Source organism: Actinia tenebrosa, unplaced genomic scaffold (genome assembly GCF_029948245.1).
Source record: "Actinia tenebrosa isolate PJP-AT-01 unplaced genomic scaffold, QUT_ActTen_1.0 PGA_scaffold0__85_contigs__length_37466705, whole genome shotgun sequence".
In the NCBI taxonomy this organism is placed as follows: domain Eukaryota; kingdom Metazoa; phylum Cnidaria; class Anthozoa; order Actiniaria; family Actiniidae; genus Actinia; species Actinia tenebrosa.
This window is the reverse complement of record NW_028292569.1, coordinates 22,684,131-22,702,224: the sequence shown is the minus strand read 5'-3', so window position 1 is coordinate 22,702,224 and position 18,094 is coordinate 22,684,131. Positions and strand designations below refer to the sequence as shown.

General features: G+C 38.1%; 5 protein-coding genes across 8 annotated transcripts; 2 read left to right on the top strand and 3 right to left on the bottom strand.

Annotated features, from left to right (window-relative positions):
* The first annotated feature begins 1,173 nt into the window (after positions 1-1,173).
* LOC148913865 (uncharacterized) lies at positions 1,174-1,947 on the top strand. The gene has a single exon (XM_089025911.1). The coding sequence runs from the start codon at positions 1,242-1,244 to the stop codon at positions 1,887-1,889; it is 648 nt and encodes a 215-aa protein (XP_088882037.1). The 5' UTR covers positions 1,174-1,241; the 3' UTR covers positions 1,890-1,947.
* Positions 1,948-3,632: 1,685 nt separating this feature from the next.
* On the bottom strand, positions 3,633-4,958 carry LOC148913864 (uncharacterized protein F54H12.2-like). Its single transcript, XM_089024110.1, has one exon. The coding sequence runs from the start codon at positions 4,956-4,958 to the stop codon at positions 3,633-3,635; it is 1,326 nt and encodes a 441-aa protein (XP_088880236.1).
* Positions 4,959-7,235: 2,277 nt separating this feature from the next.
* On the top strand, positions 7,236-16,541 carry LOC116291432 (uncharacterized). Of its 4 annotated transcripts, XR_016119021.1 has the most exons (6): positions 7,491-7,844; positions 9,181-9,250; positions 13,897-14,414; positions 15,909-16,026; positions 16,122-16,230; positions 16,305-16,541. XR_016119021.1 is itself a non-coding variant. In XM_031698604.2 (2 exons), exons 1-2 carry the CDS (start codon positions 7,795-7,797, stop codon positions 8,783-8,785), a joined length of 876 nt encoding a protein of 291 aa, XP_031554464.2. In that variant the 5' UTR covers positions 7,236-7,794; the 3' UTR covers positions 8,786-9,106. The 4 variants fall into 4 exon arrangements, 1 of the variants encoding a protein (XP_031554464.2); XR_016119022.1 differs by lacking the exon at positions 15,909-16,026 and having other exon boundaries at positions 7,492-7,844; positions 16,305-16,540; XR_016119023.1 differs by lacking the exons at positions 15,909-16,026; positions 16,122-16,230; positions 16,305-16,541 and adding an exon at positions 14,725-15,201 and having other exon boundaries at positions 7,495-7,844.
* On the bottom strand, positions 9,163-13,482 carry LOC116291434 (uncharacterized). Its single transcript, XM_031698606.2, has one exon. The coding sequence runs from the start codon at positions 13,480-13,482 to the stop codon at positions 9,163-9,165; it is 4,320 nt and encodes a 1,439-aa protein (XP_031554466.2).
* Positions 16,542-16,963: 422 nt separating the features above from the next.
* On the bottom strand, positions 16,964-18,076 carry LOC148913863 (uncharacterized). Its single transcript, XM_089025918.1, has 2 exons — positions 17,898-18,076; positions 16,964-17,471 (listed from the first exon to the last, which is right to left on the bottom strand). Exons 1-2 carry the CDS (start codon positions 17,974-17,976, stop codon positions 17,041-17,043), a joined length of 510 nt encoding a protein of 169 aa, XP_088882044.1. The 5' UTR covers positions 17,977-18,076; the 3' UTR covers positions 16,964-17,040.
* Between the last annotated feature and the right edge of the window lie 18 nt (positions 18,077-18,094).

The following is an 18,094-nucleotide window of genomic DNA, read 5'->3' as shown; positions in this document are numbered from 1 at the left end:
CTCCAGAAAGCTTCATCTGGTTTCCAATTCAAGAGTTCGTCAAGATATGGTCTTCGTCCTTGGGATTTTTCGATATCTTCCAATCTTACTTTGTTACCAAAGTACTTGCAAGAGTTATAAAATAAAAAGCGAAAGAATGCTTTTGCTTCCTTCATGATCTCGCACTCTTCACTTCGAAGTTTTAACTGGAACTTGAAGGTTTCTATGATCTTCTTGAGATCATTCATTGTCTTCCTATCTGTTTTGCGTTTGGTGGCTACAGGGTTGAGAACTCGCCCACTTCTCAGCTTCATGGTCCTTTTCTTATGTCACGATACGGAGGCTTGTGTAAGAATGATGGAGAGTTGATGGCTATACGTATATGTTTTTTGTACGTGTATGACATCAGCATACATTTGTGTCACGTGTACGGCACCAGATCCCTTTTCGCAAATGCATAAGGCATGTTACCTTGCATTATCATTAATCAGTTTAAGCAGACGTTGAAAAAAGAAGTAGCGAAAACCAAAAATGGACACTGTTACGATCGTGAAGAAATTTTATACCACCATCGTGGAAGATAATTCACGGATTTGGACCTACGAGTTGGTTGAGACAGGAGAAAGATTTGAAAGTTTTTCACACGATGCCTATACAGCCTTCTATGACCATGTGAGGCAAAGAGAGCTGGATGACATGCTTGCCAACGTTGATCCCTCAGACGTTTTTCACGAAGAGGTCTTGCCTTTGAACCTGAACATTGCTGAGTGCCCCTACGTACCTGAAGATCCTCCCCCAAAGACGAGGAGGAATCAACAAATAGAAGATATTCTACTGAGAGCTTATGCTGATGTCCTGCAAAGAGACATATGCCACCTTGTGAACAAGAATTGTGAAGCCTGCGAAATTGATGACCCGTCACAAGACCATCACGACTGTTTGATGCTTTCGAGAGAAATCAAGGTGTATCGTTATTTTTTTGAAGCCTTGAAAGATGTGGATGACGACAAGGTGATGAAGATGTTTATGAAAAACATTGAAACTTTAAATCCTCCACTTAATGCCCTAGAGCTCTTGAAATATCAGTGTAAAGATAGCAGGGAAGATATCGTATCTAGCAGGAGGGAAGAGCTTGAAGACATTCTCATAGGCGATCTTAGAGAATATTCAGAATGAATGTTTGATATTGTACGATGAGGAAAATAAAGATATAAAGTCTTGTAAATTCTTGTGTTCTTTTTATTTTGTTACTGCTTTGAACCATGACAGACATTCGAATTAAGACCCCCTCTAGTATCATGATCTCAGGTCCTTCTCAATGTGGAAAAACCGTCTTAACTTTGAAATTGTTGAAGAATTTAGATGAAAGTTTTGTAGGCGAAATGTCCAAAATAATATATTGTTACGGAGCTTATCAACCTAGTTTTACGGAATTTAGGGAGCAAGTACCTGGTATTGTGTTCGTGGAAGGATTTCCTGAGAATGTGCTTGATCTGTTTGAAAACCAACCGGGTATTTTGATCGTGGACGACCTGATGGCTTCATGTTCTAATGATCAGCGTATGGCCGGTCTTATGACGAAACATTCTCACCACAGAAACATCACCGTGATTTACATTCTGCAGAATCTGTTTCCACCCGGCAAGTTTTCTCGCACTATTTCCCTCAACTGCCATTACATTTTTGCTTTTAAGAATTGTCGTGACTCTTTGGGTATTTCTAACTTAATTCAGCAGGCATTTCATGGGAAGCAGGATCGTCTTTATGCATTAGAAAGTTTCCAAGATGCAACCGATAAGCTGTATGGCTATTTGTTATTTGACATGCATCCAACCACGCCCGGTAGCTTTAGGCTTCGCACTAATATTTTCCCCAACGAACGGCACGTATCCTACGTAAGGCGAACTTAAAAAAGGTGAACAAATTACCATTGTCTCATTTCATTTAGAATGTCGGATCGTGTAAGACGTAACCTAGATTTTCTCACAGTTTTAGCAAAGTGTAATAAGAAGCAGCGAAAGGCTTTACTTGAACATTGCGATAAGGACTTGTTGTTGACGATTTCTGAAATTGCAATCAACGTGTTAAAGGGAATCGTAAGACTGTCACCGGCTCAGAAGGCGAAATTGGGGAGATTTAGGAAACAGCTCAGAACGATCGCGGATCGTCAAGTTTCACTGAAGCATAAGAGGCGCTACATGGTACAGACTGGAGGATCATTGTTGTTGTCACTTTTACCCCCGGTCATTTCAGTTCTAAAGGAGTTGTTTTTTCGAAAGAAATGAAGTACTCTAAACGAATGGTTTTAGTACCTGAAGAATTCATGGACATGTTGGAACGCAAAGAGAACATTCAGACTGCACCCATGACAAAATCCTTGATTCGATTAGACAAAGAAATGGATGGTATACTAGAAGATGGAAAAAAGACCACAGGCGATAAAATAGCTCAATATCATCAATACCTTCAACGATTTCTTGACATACAAGAGAAAAAAAAGCAGTTTATTCCTACTGTTAAGATTCACCAAGAGAACACGTCTAGAACCACCCCTCAAGAAGATGAAGCAAGCAAGGACGAATCCCATCAACCAGGAGTCGTAGGAGAAAGACATTTATCAGACAACGACATATTGGAATCTGTTCCAAAGAACTCGCGCACCTTAGCCCGATCAATGATCAACCGTTTGAAAGCTAACAGGGAACACATATCGTGGAACGAAAAAGGCGAAATTTCTATTAATGACCATCCGATACCCGGTTCAAATATCATTGACTTGGTGAACGATCAGCTGAGGTCTAGGAAAGATTTTGATCCCAAGGGTTGGGAACTGTTTACACAATCGTTGGACAAGATAAACATGCCTAAGTATCTGATGCGAAACGAGAGACGTCGAAGCCATATTGCTCAGCTTCAGGGAAAACAAACTCCAGTTTCAGCTACGACCAATGATGATTATCAATTTCCACCCACTCCACCTTCTACGCCAAGGGGGATCAAGAGTCCCGTTTTCAGACAACGCAAGACCAAGCGCTTTTCCGATAATTGGATTACGTATTAGGAGATAAATATTTGTATGAGAGTGAAGTGATTGAATAAACACGTTACACATTGATACGTCTATTGTCTTTTATTGATTCTATTTTGCATACGAGTCAACGCTAACTGATGTGTTGTTTGTTTAAATCTTGCTCCTAAGGAACTAAGATACCTACGAGTAAATTCGCTTACGCGATGATCATTAATCGACGTGTTTTTACTAAACGAGTTAACAATCATAGATAATGACTTTCCACGGTTTCTGTTCATGATAAAATAAAGACAAAATTGTCCACATGTACTTGAGTTAAGACTTTGTAAAGAACGATGATTATATTTCCAACTTTTGGACTGTTTATCTAGAAAAGTTTCAAAATTTTCACGATAAAAGTCTGGTGGATTTCCGTAGGAGTCGAAAAATTCTCCCCTTTCCTTAGATGGAAAGTACATTGCCAGCCAGTGTGATCCTTTTTCTTCTTGAGGGTCAGTATTGACGATAAGTCCACAGGGAAAGTGTTCAATGGTGATAGGTAGTGTGTCAGAGGCATACACTCCACAAAACTTATTGCGACTTTTGGGATCTTTTTCCATTACTTGTATTAACTGTGAAGAGTTCATGATGTGTGGTCGTACAGGACGTTTCGCTCTCGATCGATCTCGACAATGTTATCGAATTCCCCAATGCAAAACAAATTTATAGCTTCTGCCAAAGCCTGACTGAAGATGATCTCCAGTGAGAGATTGCCTCTTTGTTTGAGGCCTAAGTATTCGGACGCATCACATCCATCAGGTCGTAGATCGAATACGAAAAATCCGTATCCTTTGTGGTAATCATCACGGGTGATATGGTTCCCTGCATCATCATGGTACTTCCCCGTCCCTGTGAACAACGTCTGGAAACTTTCTAGGTACTTTTTGTCACTCCCTGTCAAATTCAATTTCAGCGGTTTAGATGGAGTTTGTTCACCATCACCATACACGCCAATGGACGATATGGAAAATAAATCCATGTTGAAGGGATTTGTTATGTAACTTCCGTTAGTAGCGGCAGACTTGTTCATGAATACAATGAGTCGCTTGGGGATTTGTCCGTTAAACACATTATCTTTCACGAGGGAGGGCGTTGTTCCTGGTACGGTAAAGGACTTGCACATGGTTCTTGGGACGCCGTAAACAGCAGGAGCTTTACTCAAAGCTGATTCGTGAGCCATGATTACATGGTTAGCAATCTTGACTTTTCTGACCTTGAGTTTGATGGAAGTAAAACTTATCTTATATTCTTTTCCTGCTTCTGCAGACATCAGGAAATACTCAGGTTCATTTGGAACGAGTTTGATTTTTAGGTCTACGTAGCTCAAGAGATACTTTTGAATCATGAATACGTCACAGTACAGAGGTCCAATCAACTCAAACTCGGTGGACTCCTTGACGAGTGCATTTCGACTTTTGAAACCTGAATTTTTTCCTGTAGCGCCAACCCTAGCATCTTCGAATGCGCCAGACGTATCTCCATACCACATGGCAGCTTGTAGTTGAGACTTTTTAGCACCCATTCCAAAGTTAAGGATGGTCTTACTATAGCTTTCGGGACTGTAAGTGTTGGTTGAGCTTGATACCAGTGTCGAGCCAAAATAGACATCTACCTGCCGCCAAAGACTGTGCAGTAGGTTGTTCACGGGTCCTATTTTTTCGTCCGCATCAAGATCAGTACCATCTTTATGTTTGATGCGAGCGGACACGTAGAGTTGAGTGTAGGGGAGATGAACATAGTCTTCAGTACCAGGGATGTTAAATTCAACAGGTGAAGAACTACTAAGGGCTGAAATGGGTTGATATTCGATATCTGTCTTTTTTACTACACTATTTTGAGTTGGACTAACAGAAAATAAATCGAGTTCTTCCACCATGCATTCTTGTGAGCGAGGATGAATTAAGGCCATGTTATGATGATTTATCCAAAAATATCTTGAAATGTTCTCGGCTTAGTAGCTTTCGAAGTTGTGAGACTCTTTGACTTGTTCTTGCGTTTTATGCGTTTCGGCTTGGCTTTCGTTTGTTTTCGCTTTTTCGGTGGGACTCGACTCCTTTCTTGATGACCTTGCTTCCGCTTTTTACCTGTACCAGTTTGGCCACTAATTGCATTTTTTACTTGTGTTGTGACGTCACGTTTCAATTCCATTCCCGATTCTTTCAATCGATTTCGGAGAGAGTCTTGAAAGCGCTGACCCGCAGCTGTATCCGCTAGGACATTGGCACCAGTTTTTAGCGCAACCTTTCCAGCCTGTTTGGATGCGCTTGCTAAGAAAGGTAAAGCTTTTCGTAACAGGCTTCCGAAAAAATTTCCAATACCTCCTCCTCGTTGACCATATCCGCGTTGAAAAAGCTTTCCCGCGAAAAAGGATCCACCATGCCCTTTCGTTGAGCTTGGTTCAAATAGTAATTTTTGTAGAGTTCAGGGGGTGAAATGTGTTTCCGATTCATTTTCTTCTCGTTATACAAGGTATGATAGTTGCCTTTTCCTAAAATGCAAGTTCACGACTACGCGTCCTCTCTGAAACTGAATCTTGCGTCCTGATCCATCTCTTATATCGATCTTGATGTCTTGGAATTCTTTAGTTCCAACCGGGTAGTAAGTTGGAACATCGAAGGATTTGTAAATGGTGTCTCCATACTTTCCTTCTACAGGAAGGACTTTCAGCAACCTTGCTTTCGTATCTCCCACGATTTGATAGCTCACGATATCAGAATAGACGTACAAACACTGCATGCCTCCGCTGAGATCTCCAACAAAATCACCGTATTGAGAATGAGAGATTAATTTTTCTTCATTCCCAAAACCCAGGATTTGGGATAAATTGCTTGATAACATCAACTTATATCTGTTTTTAAGGGTCACGAATACTTTTTCTGACCGAGGTTCGAATTTCAAGTGAATATTATCTTTTACATCTGCTTGTAGTTGATTGTTGATATGATCAATTAGGCTAGTTATTGTTTTATAATATCCCTTGGAAAGAATTACGGTGTCTGCTAACCCTGTTGGTAATTGGTAATATAAACGCTCCGAACTTTCTGTAATATTGTAGAACGTTCTTGGCCAAATGATACTTTGTAAACCAACTTCGTAATCACCTTCCAAGATGATAGGTTCTGGAAGATGAACGGTATAGCTAGTCAAAGTATTATCGCTATAGAGATCAAGGGAAGCGTTAGAGGGTAAGAGCAGGAAAAACTGAGGTTCATCCATGTTAGCGATGTAAAGAAAAATGACAACAAGTTTGAAACACAAATAATTTTATTGATCTTTTACAAGTTGAAGTTCATTACCATACACAGTACCTTCGATTTCTTCCCCGTTTAAATCTTTGATTTTGTAAACGGGGGGTTTTCTCGCGATACGCTTTGAAATGACAAAAATTTCTTTCGTAAATGTGGTAGTGTACCCTTTTTCAAAGGTTCCTTTCAGTTTAGAAAGCCGAACCTTATCTCCGACATGAAACTTAAACTTAATTGGACCATCAATGAGATCCTTATCATAGAGAATGTGCCAGATATGATCTTCGTTCTCTTGAGAGACCAGACTGGGCTTAGTCTTAATGGAAGTGTGATAAGTGTTGTTGTAGCTATGAAAAATGTCCTGCAAGACATCAGTGTACTTTAAAGTATTCTTATGAGTAAAATACTTGTACAATTTTGCTTTCGCAGTTTCGATCACGCGCTCCGCGATAGCACTTTTCGTCTCGTTACCGGTAGTAAAAAAGTGAATGTCATTTTTTTCTAAGAAGTTCTGAAAGCGTTTGTTTAAGAATTCTTTTCCATGGTCAGTCTGTAGTTTTTCTGGCTTCCTTCCTTTCTTGAATATTTTTTCAAACCCTTGAATGATACATTCGCCTGTCTTCGCCTTCAGAGGTTCCCCCCATGCAAATTTCGATAGGACATCAATGGCAACTAATATGTATCTGTTCCCACCATTATATTTTTTAATTTTCTGAATATCAATAAGGTCAGCTTGCCACTGTTCATCGACTCGCCCCACAATGATTCGATTCCTTTTGAATTTTTTACGTGTTCTTCGGTGCAAGGTGTACGTTTCCTGGGAAGTAAGCCAATCATACACTTGTTTCCTCGATATTTTGTCTCCGCTTTTTTCTCTGACAGCACGATAAAAATTTTCGGGCGCAGTGAAACTTGCTGGTTGTTTTGGATCGTAGTACAGTTTCTCTAGATACTTTTGAATCTTGTTTTTCGCCATCCACAGAACTTATAATAATTGTACTTGAACAACAACCTACCACACATCTGATTTGTTTTAGGAATTTTTTTAGTTTAATAACCGGCAACGAAGAAAAGCACCCCATTATTATTGATGATCACGAAAGAATGAGTGTAATTTGATTGGAAATCATTGTTTTATACTATATTATTTTCGTTGTTGGGTTACCTGTGATAGCTCGCATTGTTGTTATGACAATACTGTAATTTGAGAGTACGCTGGTGTTGATATTAGCAAACACATCTACAAGTTGGCTTTCTTGGTCAGTTTTAAGTGTACTTTCAGTGTTAAGGAGCAATATTCTATACTACAACGTATAGTATTCACTTTTATTGAGATTTTGGGATAGTGGATTGATTCTGGATGAGAAAATAAGGGAAAATTGTACTTTGTTTGCACGAAAGAAAAAAAAAAGATAAGTATCCAACTGTTTTTGGTTTGTAAGCGTATATTGAAACTTTCCTAATTTTCACAAATTATTTGATCTAGTTCCCAGAGAAAAAATGGCTCGATATGTGTCAACCAAGAAAAGAAACTTTGTCAATTGCATAAGGTAAGTCTGAAAGATGTACATTTCATGTCTGATTTGAACCATACCTTCAAGAGATAAAAAAAATGGCGGGCTTGATGATCATTCTTCTTTCTTGTCTTCTTGTTGATGTTCGCAGTATTACCAACTGCAGTTATATCAAGGAATTTGAATTAATCGACTGTTCATCAAAAGGTCTAGTTTCGGTACCTCATTTTAAAGGATTCCAAAAAAGAGCAAGATCGCTGACTCTGAAAAATAACTTCATCACGGATGTAAATATCTCACGTATTAAGACACAACTACCGCTTATTCGCCAAATCAATCTTCATAAGAATCCTCTTCGCTGTACAAATAACATCTGTAACTTTGTGATTCTCAAAACTGATTGTGATTGTCCTCATCCGGCCATCTTTCCTACGATATTTTCACAGCCATCCTCAACTACGACTTATAGATTCAAACCTGTGAAAACTACTAAAACTGTTGAATCCTCCTTGACTACGAGTGAGAGATTCAAGTCTACAAAGACTACCACTTCAGTTTTGTCCACTGCCGAATCCTCGATTACGAGTGGTAGATTCAAGTCTACGAAGACTACTACTTCGGTTTTGTCCACTGTCGAATCCGTGACTACGAATGGTAGATTCAATCATACGAGGAATACTACTGCAGTCTCGTCCACTGTTGCGTCAACTAATGCATCAACTCGCATTCGAATTTCAAGTGACACTCTCTACTTTATCATATTTTTTCCATCTCTCGGATCAGTTTTACTTATAATGCTGATATACACACTAATTATTAAATTTCGTAGAAACACTGCTCTTGATGAAGTAATAGAACTTAATCAGATAGATAATCCAATGATCAACATCGATGATGAAGACGATGAAGTAACAGTTTATGAACATCCTCTTATCGCACATAATAGTGAAAACACTCAAAATGTGTCACGTATATAAATCAAACTAATTAGATGTTTTCGTCAGTATGGGAGTATCTTGGTGTTGTAAAGTTTCGTACAATTCTCAGCTGAGACCAGATTGGTTTTTGGAAAAAAAATAAAAAAATCACCAATTCACACGCAACAAAACTTTGAAATACCAAATATGAATCAACTGATCACACGTTGAGTTTTAAAATTGCACGTTTATTCATAATCACAAATTTTTTCTACGTTCTAAAATGTACAATCAACAGCTATTAAGATAAATGCTTAGACGAACAACTTGTGTTAAATATAAGAATAGGATATAGAATAATATGATTAAAAAAAGAAATGTTAAAAAAAAAAAAACGTTCATACTATTTACTACAAAGTTCCACAGTTGAAAAAGGTTCACATTTGGTTTTCTAGTGCTCTGTAGAAGGAAGGATCTTCGAAGTGATGATTGTCATCATCTGCAATGAAATCTATGTCTTCATGGGTAAGTTCATCTTCGCTTTCTTCTGATTCGGATGTAACCATCAAATCAATATCAACATCATTCTCGTCTTCTTTACCCGCCTCTCCACTGGTATAAGGAAATAGTTCCCCTAGAGTATCCTTGGGTACAATGTAGTGTTCAGAGTATAATTTTACGTCAGAGAAATCAAAATTCTCATGCGTGATTTGACCTCTGTTGACAGCTAAGCTATCATCACGAGGAGTCCATTTATATCCAAACGGTAAAGAATATTCACCAGCGTTCATGATAATCCTCTTGTCGTAAACGAGCTGGTACTTTTTCTCCTCTCTTTTATTCACGATTCTTCGGGTGATCGGTTCGCGTGTAATCTTGTTTTCGTTAACAAGAGTGATGACATGATTTAAGTTCATGTTTTGCACCATGCGTCTCATAGATTCCATATTAAGTTCTTTTGAATTTTCATAATTCAAAAAAAATCCTTTGACCTTCACTACACATGTTCCATCTGATACTTTGTAAGCGTAATTCTTAGGTCCACAGCAAACAAATTCTTGTATAAAATGTTCTTGGCCATGGTCTTTCGCTATCTCGTCAGTCAAACCACCAAGATAATCGCTGAGCTCAATGCTTGGGTCACCATGTCGTTCAACTAGGATGATCGAGTCAGTATCACAATAAAGTATTTGTTCTTTGTACCTATCGAGTAAACTATACAACTCTAACCTGGCCCATGATGTGGTAAAAATCGCAAGAAAAATATTTGTTACTGGACTTTCACGTTCGTATTCTTTTTTTTTCTGAAAAACTAATTCTACGACTTCGTCACTTATTAGATGCATATCATGCACGTCATGATCATCACCATTCAGGATATCGTAAAACCTCTTTGCATCGTGTATCAACTCCGATTCTATGCGATCTGTGTTCATCCCAAACCTCCCCCAAAGAGAATTAAGGCATAGTTTTGAAATCGCTCTTAAACCAGGGTTAGTCTGAATTTTTTCAGGTCGTAATCGTACACCTTCGTGCTCGAAGTAACTTTGTATATAGCGCGCTCTATCATCTTGCGTGACCACCCAAGAAGGATAATTTGAGCTTTCTTGTTTAGACCGTAAAAACGTATTCACATAGTCAGTGAACAAATCAGAAGAGGTTTCAGGAAAATGCCAAATCTCCTTTATCTCTAGGATTTGATATCCTTTCTCAATAGCTTTGTTTATCTCGGGAGTAGTCCAAGTTCCCCAAAAACTCCTTTCTTCTCTGGAATGTGAGCACTCATTTAAATGAGCAATGGCACATTCCTTACACAAGGGAAAATATAGCTTTCCATCTATCCTAACTGGCAATACCGGAAAATACAATCCTTCGGGAGCTAGAACCTTACACTTGACAAGACCAAAGTAGGATTCGATGTTTTCAAAGTCTTTGGTAAGAATGACAGGGTGACTCACCGGATATTTTTTTGTCTTTTGCACAAATGGATACAGTGAGGTTACATCAGCATATCGAATTTTTTCACCCGAAGTACACGAATAAAATAATTTAAATCCATTAGTACGACCACCGAAAAACGAGTCTTTAGGATAAAGGTTACCTACGAGCTCGTGTGTGCTTATGAAATGTCGAAAGGCATGGGATTGACTTGTTAGTGTCTTAAAGTCACACTCCCAAATAAAGCGAACTTCATACCCTAATTGACGGAGACGCTGTTCTCTTTTCAAAGTTTGTTCATAGATATCTAGATTGTTCACATTAGATCGAAAAGGATTGGGAGAAGTAGGATCACAGCATTTGTTGTGCGAATGGAAAACACACCCATAATATTCGTATACGATCTTATTAATGGGATCATATCCGTCAACCAAGTATTTTTTCCCATGTTCGTCGTCATGAATAACATGTTCGCCTGAGTTTTCTGCATGCTCGATTTCAGTTTTGGTAATATATGCTACGAATTCTAGCCATTGAATCGAATCTTTGGAATACAACTTATTGATTCCTCGATAGAGATGTTTTGGTACTATCGCAATCGTATTTGGTTTTAAGAACTTATGCCTGTAAATACCCATGACGGTAGCGGCAATGGTGACATATTGAAAAGGATCCGTTTCAGTTTCCTCAAGGAAAATCGAACGAAAACGAAGGCAGCTTTCTCTAAGAATATTGACATCTTGTTCGCAGTACTTCAAGATTTCTCGTTTGAAATCGAAGACGTAACCACTTTCACGCATCGAATTATGCCAATCAATAAGTCTCTCTCGCTTCTCAGGGAGTAAGCTATCCGGCGCATAATATTTTAAATCAGGGATTGGTCCTACATACTCAAAATTCTCAGCTCTATTGAAAAGATGAGGAAAAGTACCTTTGGAAAATTCACTCGTGTTCAGCCCAAAGGTCTTAGCTAGCTTATCTAACCCCATGCCGAACCAATTGATGGAATCTATAATCCTGATGTTGTAATCACGAACAAGGAGTTGCATGATCTTTTGTCCGTTACGAATTATGCTTAAATCAGCAGTAGGTCGATTCCGTAATAACCATCGTAGTACAAAGATGCTATCAAAGGACTTTGCATTATGAGCTATAGCTGTGTAATCTTTGTGATTTTCCTCGAAAAGAAAATTACAAAATTCGTCCAGTGCATCATACCCTTCAAAAACGAAAGTTTCGCCTTGGAAATTTTGAGAAACTGCAAAGTTGACAACGTGCTCATTACTCGACTGATCTGTTTCGAAAACAAAAAATAAGAGTCTCTCAGACGGTTGTTTTGGGTCTTGTGTCTGCATAAAACATTTGTGATCCAGTAAAACCATGTCTTTACAAATAGGACAACGGTATTCCCCACAACGATGTTGGAATTTTCGTTCAGAAGCAACCGTGCTGTTACATTGTTTGCAACGAAAACTTTTCTCACACTTTGACCTGAATTTCTTTCCGTTCTTTGTGCGGTCTTTTTTGTGTGCATCAAAACAGCCTTGAGAACGACAAAACTTATTGCAATCCTTACATTCTACGGAAGCCAAAGACCTAACGCAGGTTCTATGTTCGCAAACTCGGCACACATCGTTACAAGGATGTCGCTTTGCATCGTTGTAGTATTTATTACAAGTATTGCAATGAAAACGCTTACCAAAAAAAGCCGGCAGTTTCTTCGGATTAATAAGATCGAAATGACCCTCGTTAAAATACAATATGATTTGGTTGTCGCTCTCTTTTCCCTCAAAAATGATAGAATTATTCGAAGGAAAACTGATGACCTTTATTTGAAAGTTGGGTAAGACTTGTTGGAACTTTTGTATTTCTTCAAGCCCACATGGCCCTACTGGCACCCCTGCTTCTTCGTGTAGTTCTAATTCTAAAGCTAACCTCCTCTGAATTGGTCGCGCGTGTTTAATTCGACGAGCTCTGTGATCGTTAAGAGCCATCGCTTTACCAGTTACTATGGCACGAGCTGCACAAAGATGATCTTTGTTACGAATCGTTATTATGCTTTTTTTCAGTTTTGTGTGTTTCCGATAGTTAAGTACCTTGTACGACTTACCCCGGCCCGTAGGTGATTTAAGAGCAACAATGTCAATCGTAAAACTTTCATCCAATCTTAACCCCTCGTCCGACTGCAACACTTTAGCAATTTCTGACAGTATCAAAGAAGGGGATTGTTCTTTAACACTAACAAGACGACTGCTTAGAGGTTTCTTCAACTCTGATGAAGTAACCATGACACGCATGCGATCTCTAGTTGGATTGTCAAGCTTACATTTTTCTTTAACTTCAGAAATAGCTTTCTCGAACAAATTGTCTAACGCATTCATACAATCTTTCAAAAGGTTATCTGACCTATTTACATGACTAACCTTAGAAGTATATGCACATGCATGGGCCCCATATTTCTGAACATGTTTTTCCGAAACTAGTTTTAGTTCGTAAGACAGATTATTCGTTTGATTATTTTCTTGGGCAGTGACTTCGGGAGATGAAGCATTATGCAAGTCTTGATACGTTTGCCTTTCTTCGTGTTCATCAGAGGAGCGTGAGGGATGGAAACGTTCTGCGGAACCGATTCCATCAGCGACGTAGCTTAACAGTTTTGCTGTCTTCTTTTGGAGACGGATGACCTTCTGGAGATCAGGATTCGTCCTTTCTAACTCTCGATTTGTTCTTTTCAACAATTTTGCAGTCTTTTTCTGTGTTTTTCTTAATGTGATAGGATCGATGGGACGTTTCTTATTAATGTGTTTAGTCTTCCCCATCTTAGTCGTATGTGAGTAGTAGCAAGGCGTAGCCACAAATCTATACTTGGTTCGAAAGCACTCGAGTCATGTGTTAGCAAGTGCGAAACATCAATCACTTTCTTATTATTCATGAGTCATTATCCCCCTCCCACATTTCATTCTTTACCCACGTCTCAAACGTATTATCTATTGGCTCAAATCTTTCTCGATCTATCATCCTCATAATAAAAATACATACAGAACATGTTTGAACTTACAAAATTTTTATTGAAAAAAATCAAAGTCGTAAGCAAATCATGCAATTTACAAACTTATCAATAAGAAAGTTTAGAGATGCACTTCATTTGTTCATTTTTTGTGATGGTTCGTTGTCATGATTCATTTTCTTCTTCTTCACATATTCCTTATTCAAACTGACTTTGGTTTTCTTAGGTCTTGGTGGCTCAAGTACTTCATCATCATCATCAGTCATGGTGGCCTTATCTGCAGTAGCAACGGACCACTTCGCCTTCCTCTTCTCTAGGTTTTGCAATGTAGCAAAACTTGGAGATTGATCGCCCCATTGGAAAAAGCTACAGTTCTCCCTTTCTCCACACTTGAAAAACGGCTTCCCTGGATTCTTTTGACTCTTCGAGATCCAAAGGGTAGCAGGCATGAGATGATCGCATATTACTATCTGTAATATTTTGTATTCATCGAGTAGCTTTCCTTCTATGTTTGTGAGGTAGTCGTTCATGTCTCGTGCAGGTGTGAAAAAGCCACAACCAGCTTTTTTACATTTTATATATTGCTCTCCTTTCCTGCTTGTAAACAATTCCAAGCCAGAGGACTCAGGGCAAAAACATTTGTATTTTTCCAAAGACACCATGTTGATGAATAAGTAAAGATAGAAGCTTTAAAATTCGTGAACACTAGATGGAGTGAAAATCGTTGGAGTGAGGGCAATGAAAGTGAGTACGCGTACTTATAAGATTGAAGTCACGTGTTCTTGATGGGTGCGGTAAATGTAACATGATCCTGAAACCATGTGGAAGGATGGTGTGTGTGTGTGTGGGGGGGGGGGGGGGGGGTGGGGGTGAATTGAAGTATTGAATCGCTGTTGTTAACAAACCAACGAAAGAATGTTGATCCTATTGTAAAAAAAAAATCAAACACATTGATTGGATTAATAAAAAAAATGTCACTCTAGCTGTTGGAAAATTCACTGTGATACGAACAAAAAAAAAAAGTGCTCAAAACATGTTGGTACTTTTCATACAGTCTCTCAGGGAATCAAGAATGTGCTTACATAGATGAAGAAAAAAACCCAAACCTTAGGGAATAAAAAACGTTACTTAGATATGTGAGTATCGGAAGAAAAAAAACCAAGCACACTAGAGTCAACATACCCACGCAATGACGCACAACACACAAAAGAGCAAAACAGCTGTACCTATAAGAATGCAACGGAAAAAAGGGTAATTACCTAAGGATATGGGTAGTAGGGTGTAATGAAGGATGAGGGGTGAGGAAAATCGTACTTCTTACTATTCTTTTCAATAGAATTGTGCGCTTGTTTTTACCTAGAAATCGTAATGAACAGAATTGCGCATACAATATTAAGTGTATAACTGACGTTGTGTTGGATACGAAAACAAAAACAAAACACAAAAAACTATATTTGTGTATATAGCAACTCAAAAAGTAAACTATGTACGTCTCTTACTCTGTAAAGGCACGTAATTAGAAAATGGAATGGAATGCGCAAAAAAAAAAAAGGCCTATTACACATGTAATGCCGGTTTTTTTAGATTTTCACACTTTTTTTCTTTCTTCTAATTTCATTGTAAAAAGAAGATAAGGGTAAGGCGTATGGGTTTTCTTAAAACAAAAACTATTGGCGTCATCGTAACTTAGAAATGTAAACCTCAGTACGAAGAAATTGAAAAAAAGTGTCACTTAGTGATAGGTTTGTGTGTGTGTGTGAGAGACCGAGTTTGCGTAATGAAAAACAAAAGCTGAAGGATATTTCATATGGAAAGGGTGAATGTGAAAAAACACCTTGTACGCACAACATTTCTTAGGTTTCCTCACATGTTTCAGATTAATTTCGTTTTCTTCATGCTTCGAATTCGTGAGAAAAAATGTGAATCGTGATACGAAAACTATTAGAGTCATGGTAACTTAGAAATGTAAACTTGAAGGAAAGGAAATTAAAAAAGTGTCCAAACTGATGTCAGTTACACATTGTGGTGGGTGGGAGGGATATTTGGTTAAAAGAATCCCATTATAAGATACCACGTTAAGTGTACCCTCTCGGACAGTTGCAAAAAGATGTCTTCGAGCACACGTCCATCGTGTAAGTGATCTCAAAGTATCATCTCTCTTATCGTCAAAACTCTTTTTTTTCTTCCTCACTTGTCACCTACTTCAACTCACATGTATTCCCTTATCGTTTCCCACAGCGTGTGCTACACCACTTTGTGGCAAGGATATAAAAATATCCTTAGGGCCCTGTGGGCACATGCTTTGCCATGCATGTGCTCACAGAGCATTCGACATGGACAAATGTCCAATATGTCTGTAAGTTATTGTCACTTTTTTTCTTTTGCTTACCAGTAGATAGAAAAACTCAAAAGTAACATAACCTTTTTTTTCTTTTTCTTTTTCTTTTGTAGTAGTGAAATAGCCGTGGTAAGTCTCGTTATGGGGTCTATGATGGACCCAAAGCTTCTCGACGCCATTCATATGGCGTCCGAAATCGTCTTCAACAACAACAAAAAAAAGGTAAGCATATCTAATTTTCCATCATGGATCTTAACAATTGATCTAATCACTCTTCTTGTCAACTTGCGTTTCAGTGAAAACAAGATCCATATCAAATTTCAAAGGCTAGATGCTCTTGCTCCACAAGAAGTGTACCGAAAAAAACATCACCGTCTTGCAAATTGCAGTTCATCCAAGAATGCAAAGACTATACAAACTTTTAAAACTTTGACTAAGAAACTCTAGTCTCGTTCCCTCCTACTTTTTTTTTCTTAAAAAAAAAATCAAATAAAGCAATCTCAAATTAAACCTGTGCACTGATAAACGTAACTTGTATTATAGCCCTAAGAAATGAAAACGTCTTCTAAATAAAACTCTTTCAAAATATTTCATTGTCTCTTTTATTCTGCAGTGTCTTGGTAAAGGGAGGGAAAAAACATCAAACCTATATTTTTTTCAAGAGCGATAAAACGAAAAAAGAAAACTATTCTTTTTGCGCGCCAAAAAAAAATTATGAATAAATTAACCTTTTCGATAATTCATACAGAAATTAAAAATTCACCACCAAAGTGATAGGGGAGGGGGGAGGGTCCAAAGCTGCAGGTATAGTAGTGGTACGTTACAAAGATTAGGTTTAAATAAGCTCCAGCATATTAGCACAATGGGCAACCCAGTGCACGCTCCAAGAGCGTCTTGTTTATTTTCAGTCTGTCACTTATATTTTGAATTAAATAGCAACCAAAACAGTACAATCTTGTTTTTTGTTTACTTTAATATTTAAAACTGGTCCATGCCTATGGCAGAAAGACAACAGCCTGAGAAACTAAATGCTTAGTTGTTCAATACATGCAAATGGTGGTTTAAAGACTGGAAAATACCTGTCACTACTAGCTGTACTTGGTGTTTAATAGGATCCTTTGCTTTAAGCACCAGATTACATTGATATATTCCGTTATCAGCAGTAGTCACACTAGTAATGACCAGAGTAGCAGTGGACTCTCTGCTTACTCGATCAGGGTTCAGTAATCTTGGTGGACATGTTGCTCTATTGATGACAAGACTCCAGTTGTTGGTGAACCTGTCATCAGCACCGATTGTACTAAAATTGCGATGCTTCTGACTGTAGAAATACCATTGTGGAGATTCAATACTAAACTCTTGCTCTCTGTTGTCCACATGGTAGTCCCACACAAACCTGGCTGTTCCTCCACTAGATACGTACAACACACTGGGAGGGAAATGAGTGAAGCGAGCTGTTGTGTCTACAAAACAGCAACTTTTATTTAATATTGTTACTTGATTATGAAAATGAACTTAAATATTTCCCTTAAGTTTGAATCATTCGAAAGAAATTTGTTTTTCGTTTTATTTGGGCAAAATCAAGTTGATTATATTGTCTCAATATAATATAACTTCCGGGCTGAACTTAAGTCGACACAACGTTCGTCGATTACGAGTGAAGACATTGCAGTGTGACTTCCTTGAACTTTTTGAACGACAATGTTACAATGTTATGGTATCAGAATCGAACCGTTTTCATTGATAAACTGGATTTATTTTAATGATCATCAAATATTGATCATCAAATATTGATCGCTGTAAATTTGTAGAAATTAGGAATCACTGAAGAATGATTGAAGAATAACAACAACATGAATAAGTAAATCATAATTTAGTAATAGACTTACCTACGTGAGGAAGTAAATACAATCCACCGATGAAACCAAGAATGTAATAAGAAATGATAGATACCTGTCCAACACTCATCGTGGGGAAGAATTTGACATTCAGAAAACTAACACTTTGAAGATATGGTGGCTTGTTTTATACGAAATCCCAAAAGATGGCGTTCAGTATCAGCAAGTGTTCTGCTTCAAAAGCAAAA

Bases quoted from the DNA above. Each gene is read 5' to 3' on its own strand.
- LOC116291434 (XM_031698606.2), bottom strand. From the start codon at position 13,482: ATGGGGAAGACTAAACACATTAATAAGAAACGTCCCATCGATCCTATC.
- LOC148913865 (XM_089025911.1), top strand. From the start codon at position 1,242: ATGACAGACATTCGAATTAAGACCCCCTCTAGTATCATGATCTCAGGT.
- LOC116291432 (XM_031698604.2), top strand. From the start codon at position 7,795: ATGGCTCGATATGTGTCAACCAAGAAAAGAAACTTTGTCAATTGCATA. The intron at 7,845-7,959 runs GTAAGTCTGAAA...TGATGTTCGCAG, and splicing joins AACTTTGTCAATTGCATAAG to TATTACCAACTGCAGTTATA.
- LOC148913864 (XM_089024110.1), bottom strand. From the start codon at position 4,958: ATGGCCTTAATTCATCCTCGCTCACAAGAATGCATGGTGGAAGAACTC.
- LOC148913863 (XM_089025918.1), bottom strand. From the start codon at position 17,976: ATGAGTGTTGGACAGGTATCTATCATTTCTTATTACATTCTTGGTTTC. The intron at 17,472-17,897 runs GTAAGTCTATTA...GCTGTTTTGTAG, and splicing joins GTATTTACTTCCTCACGTAG to ACACAACAGCTCGCTTCACT.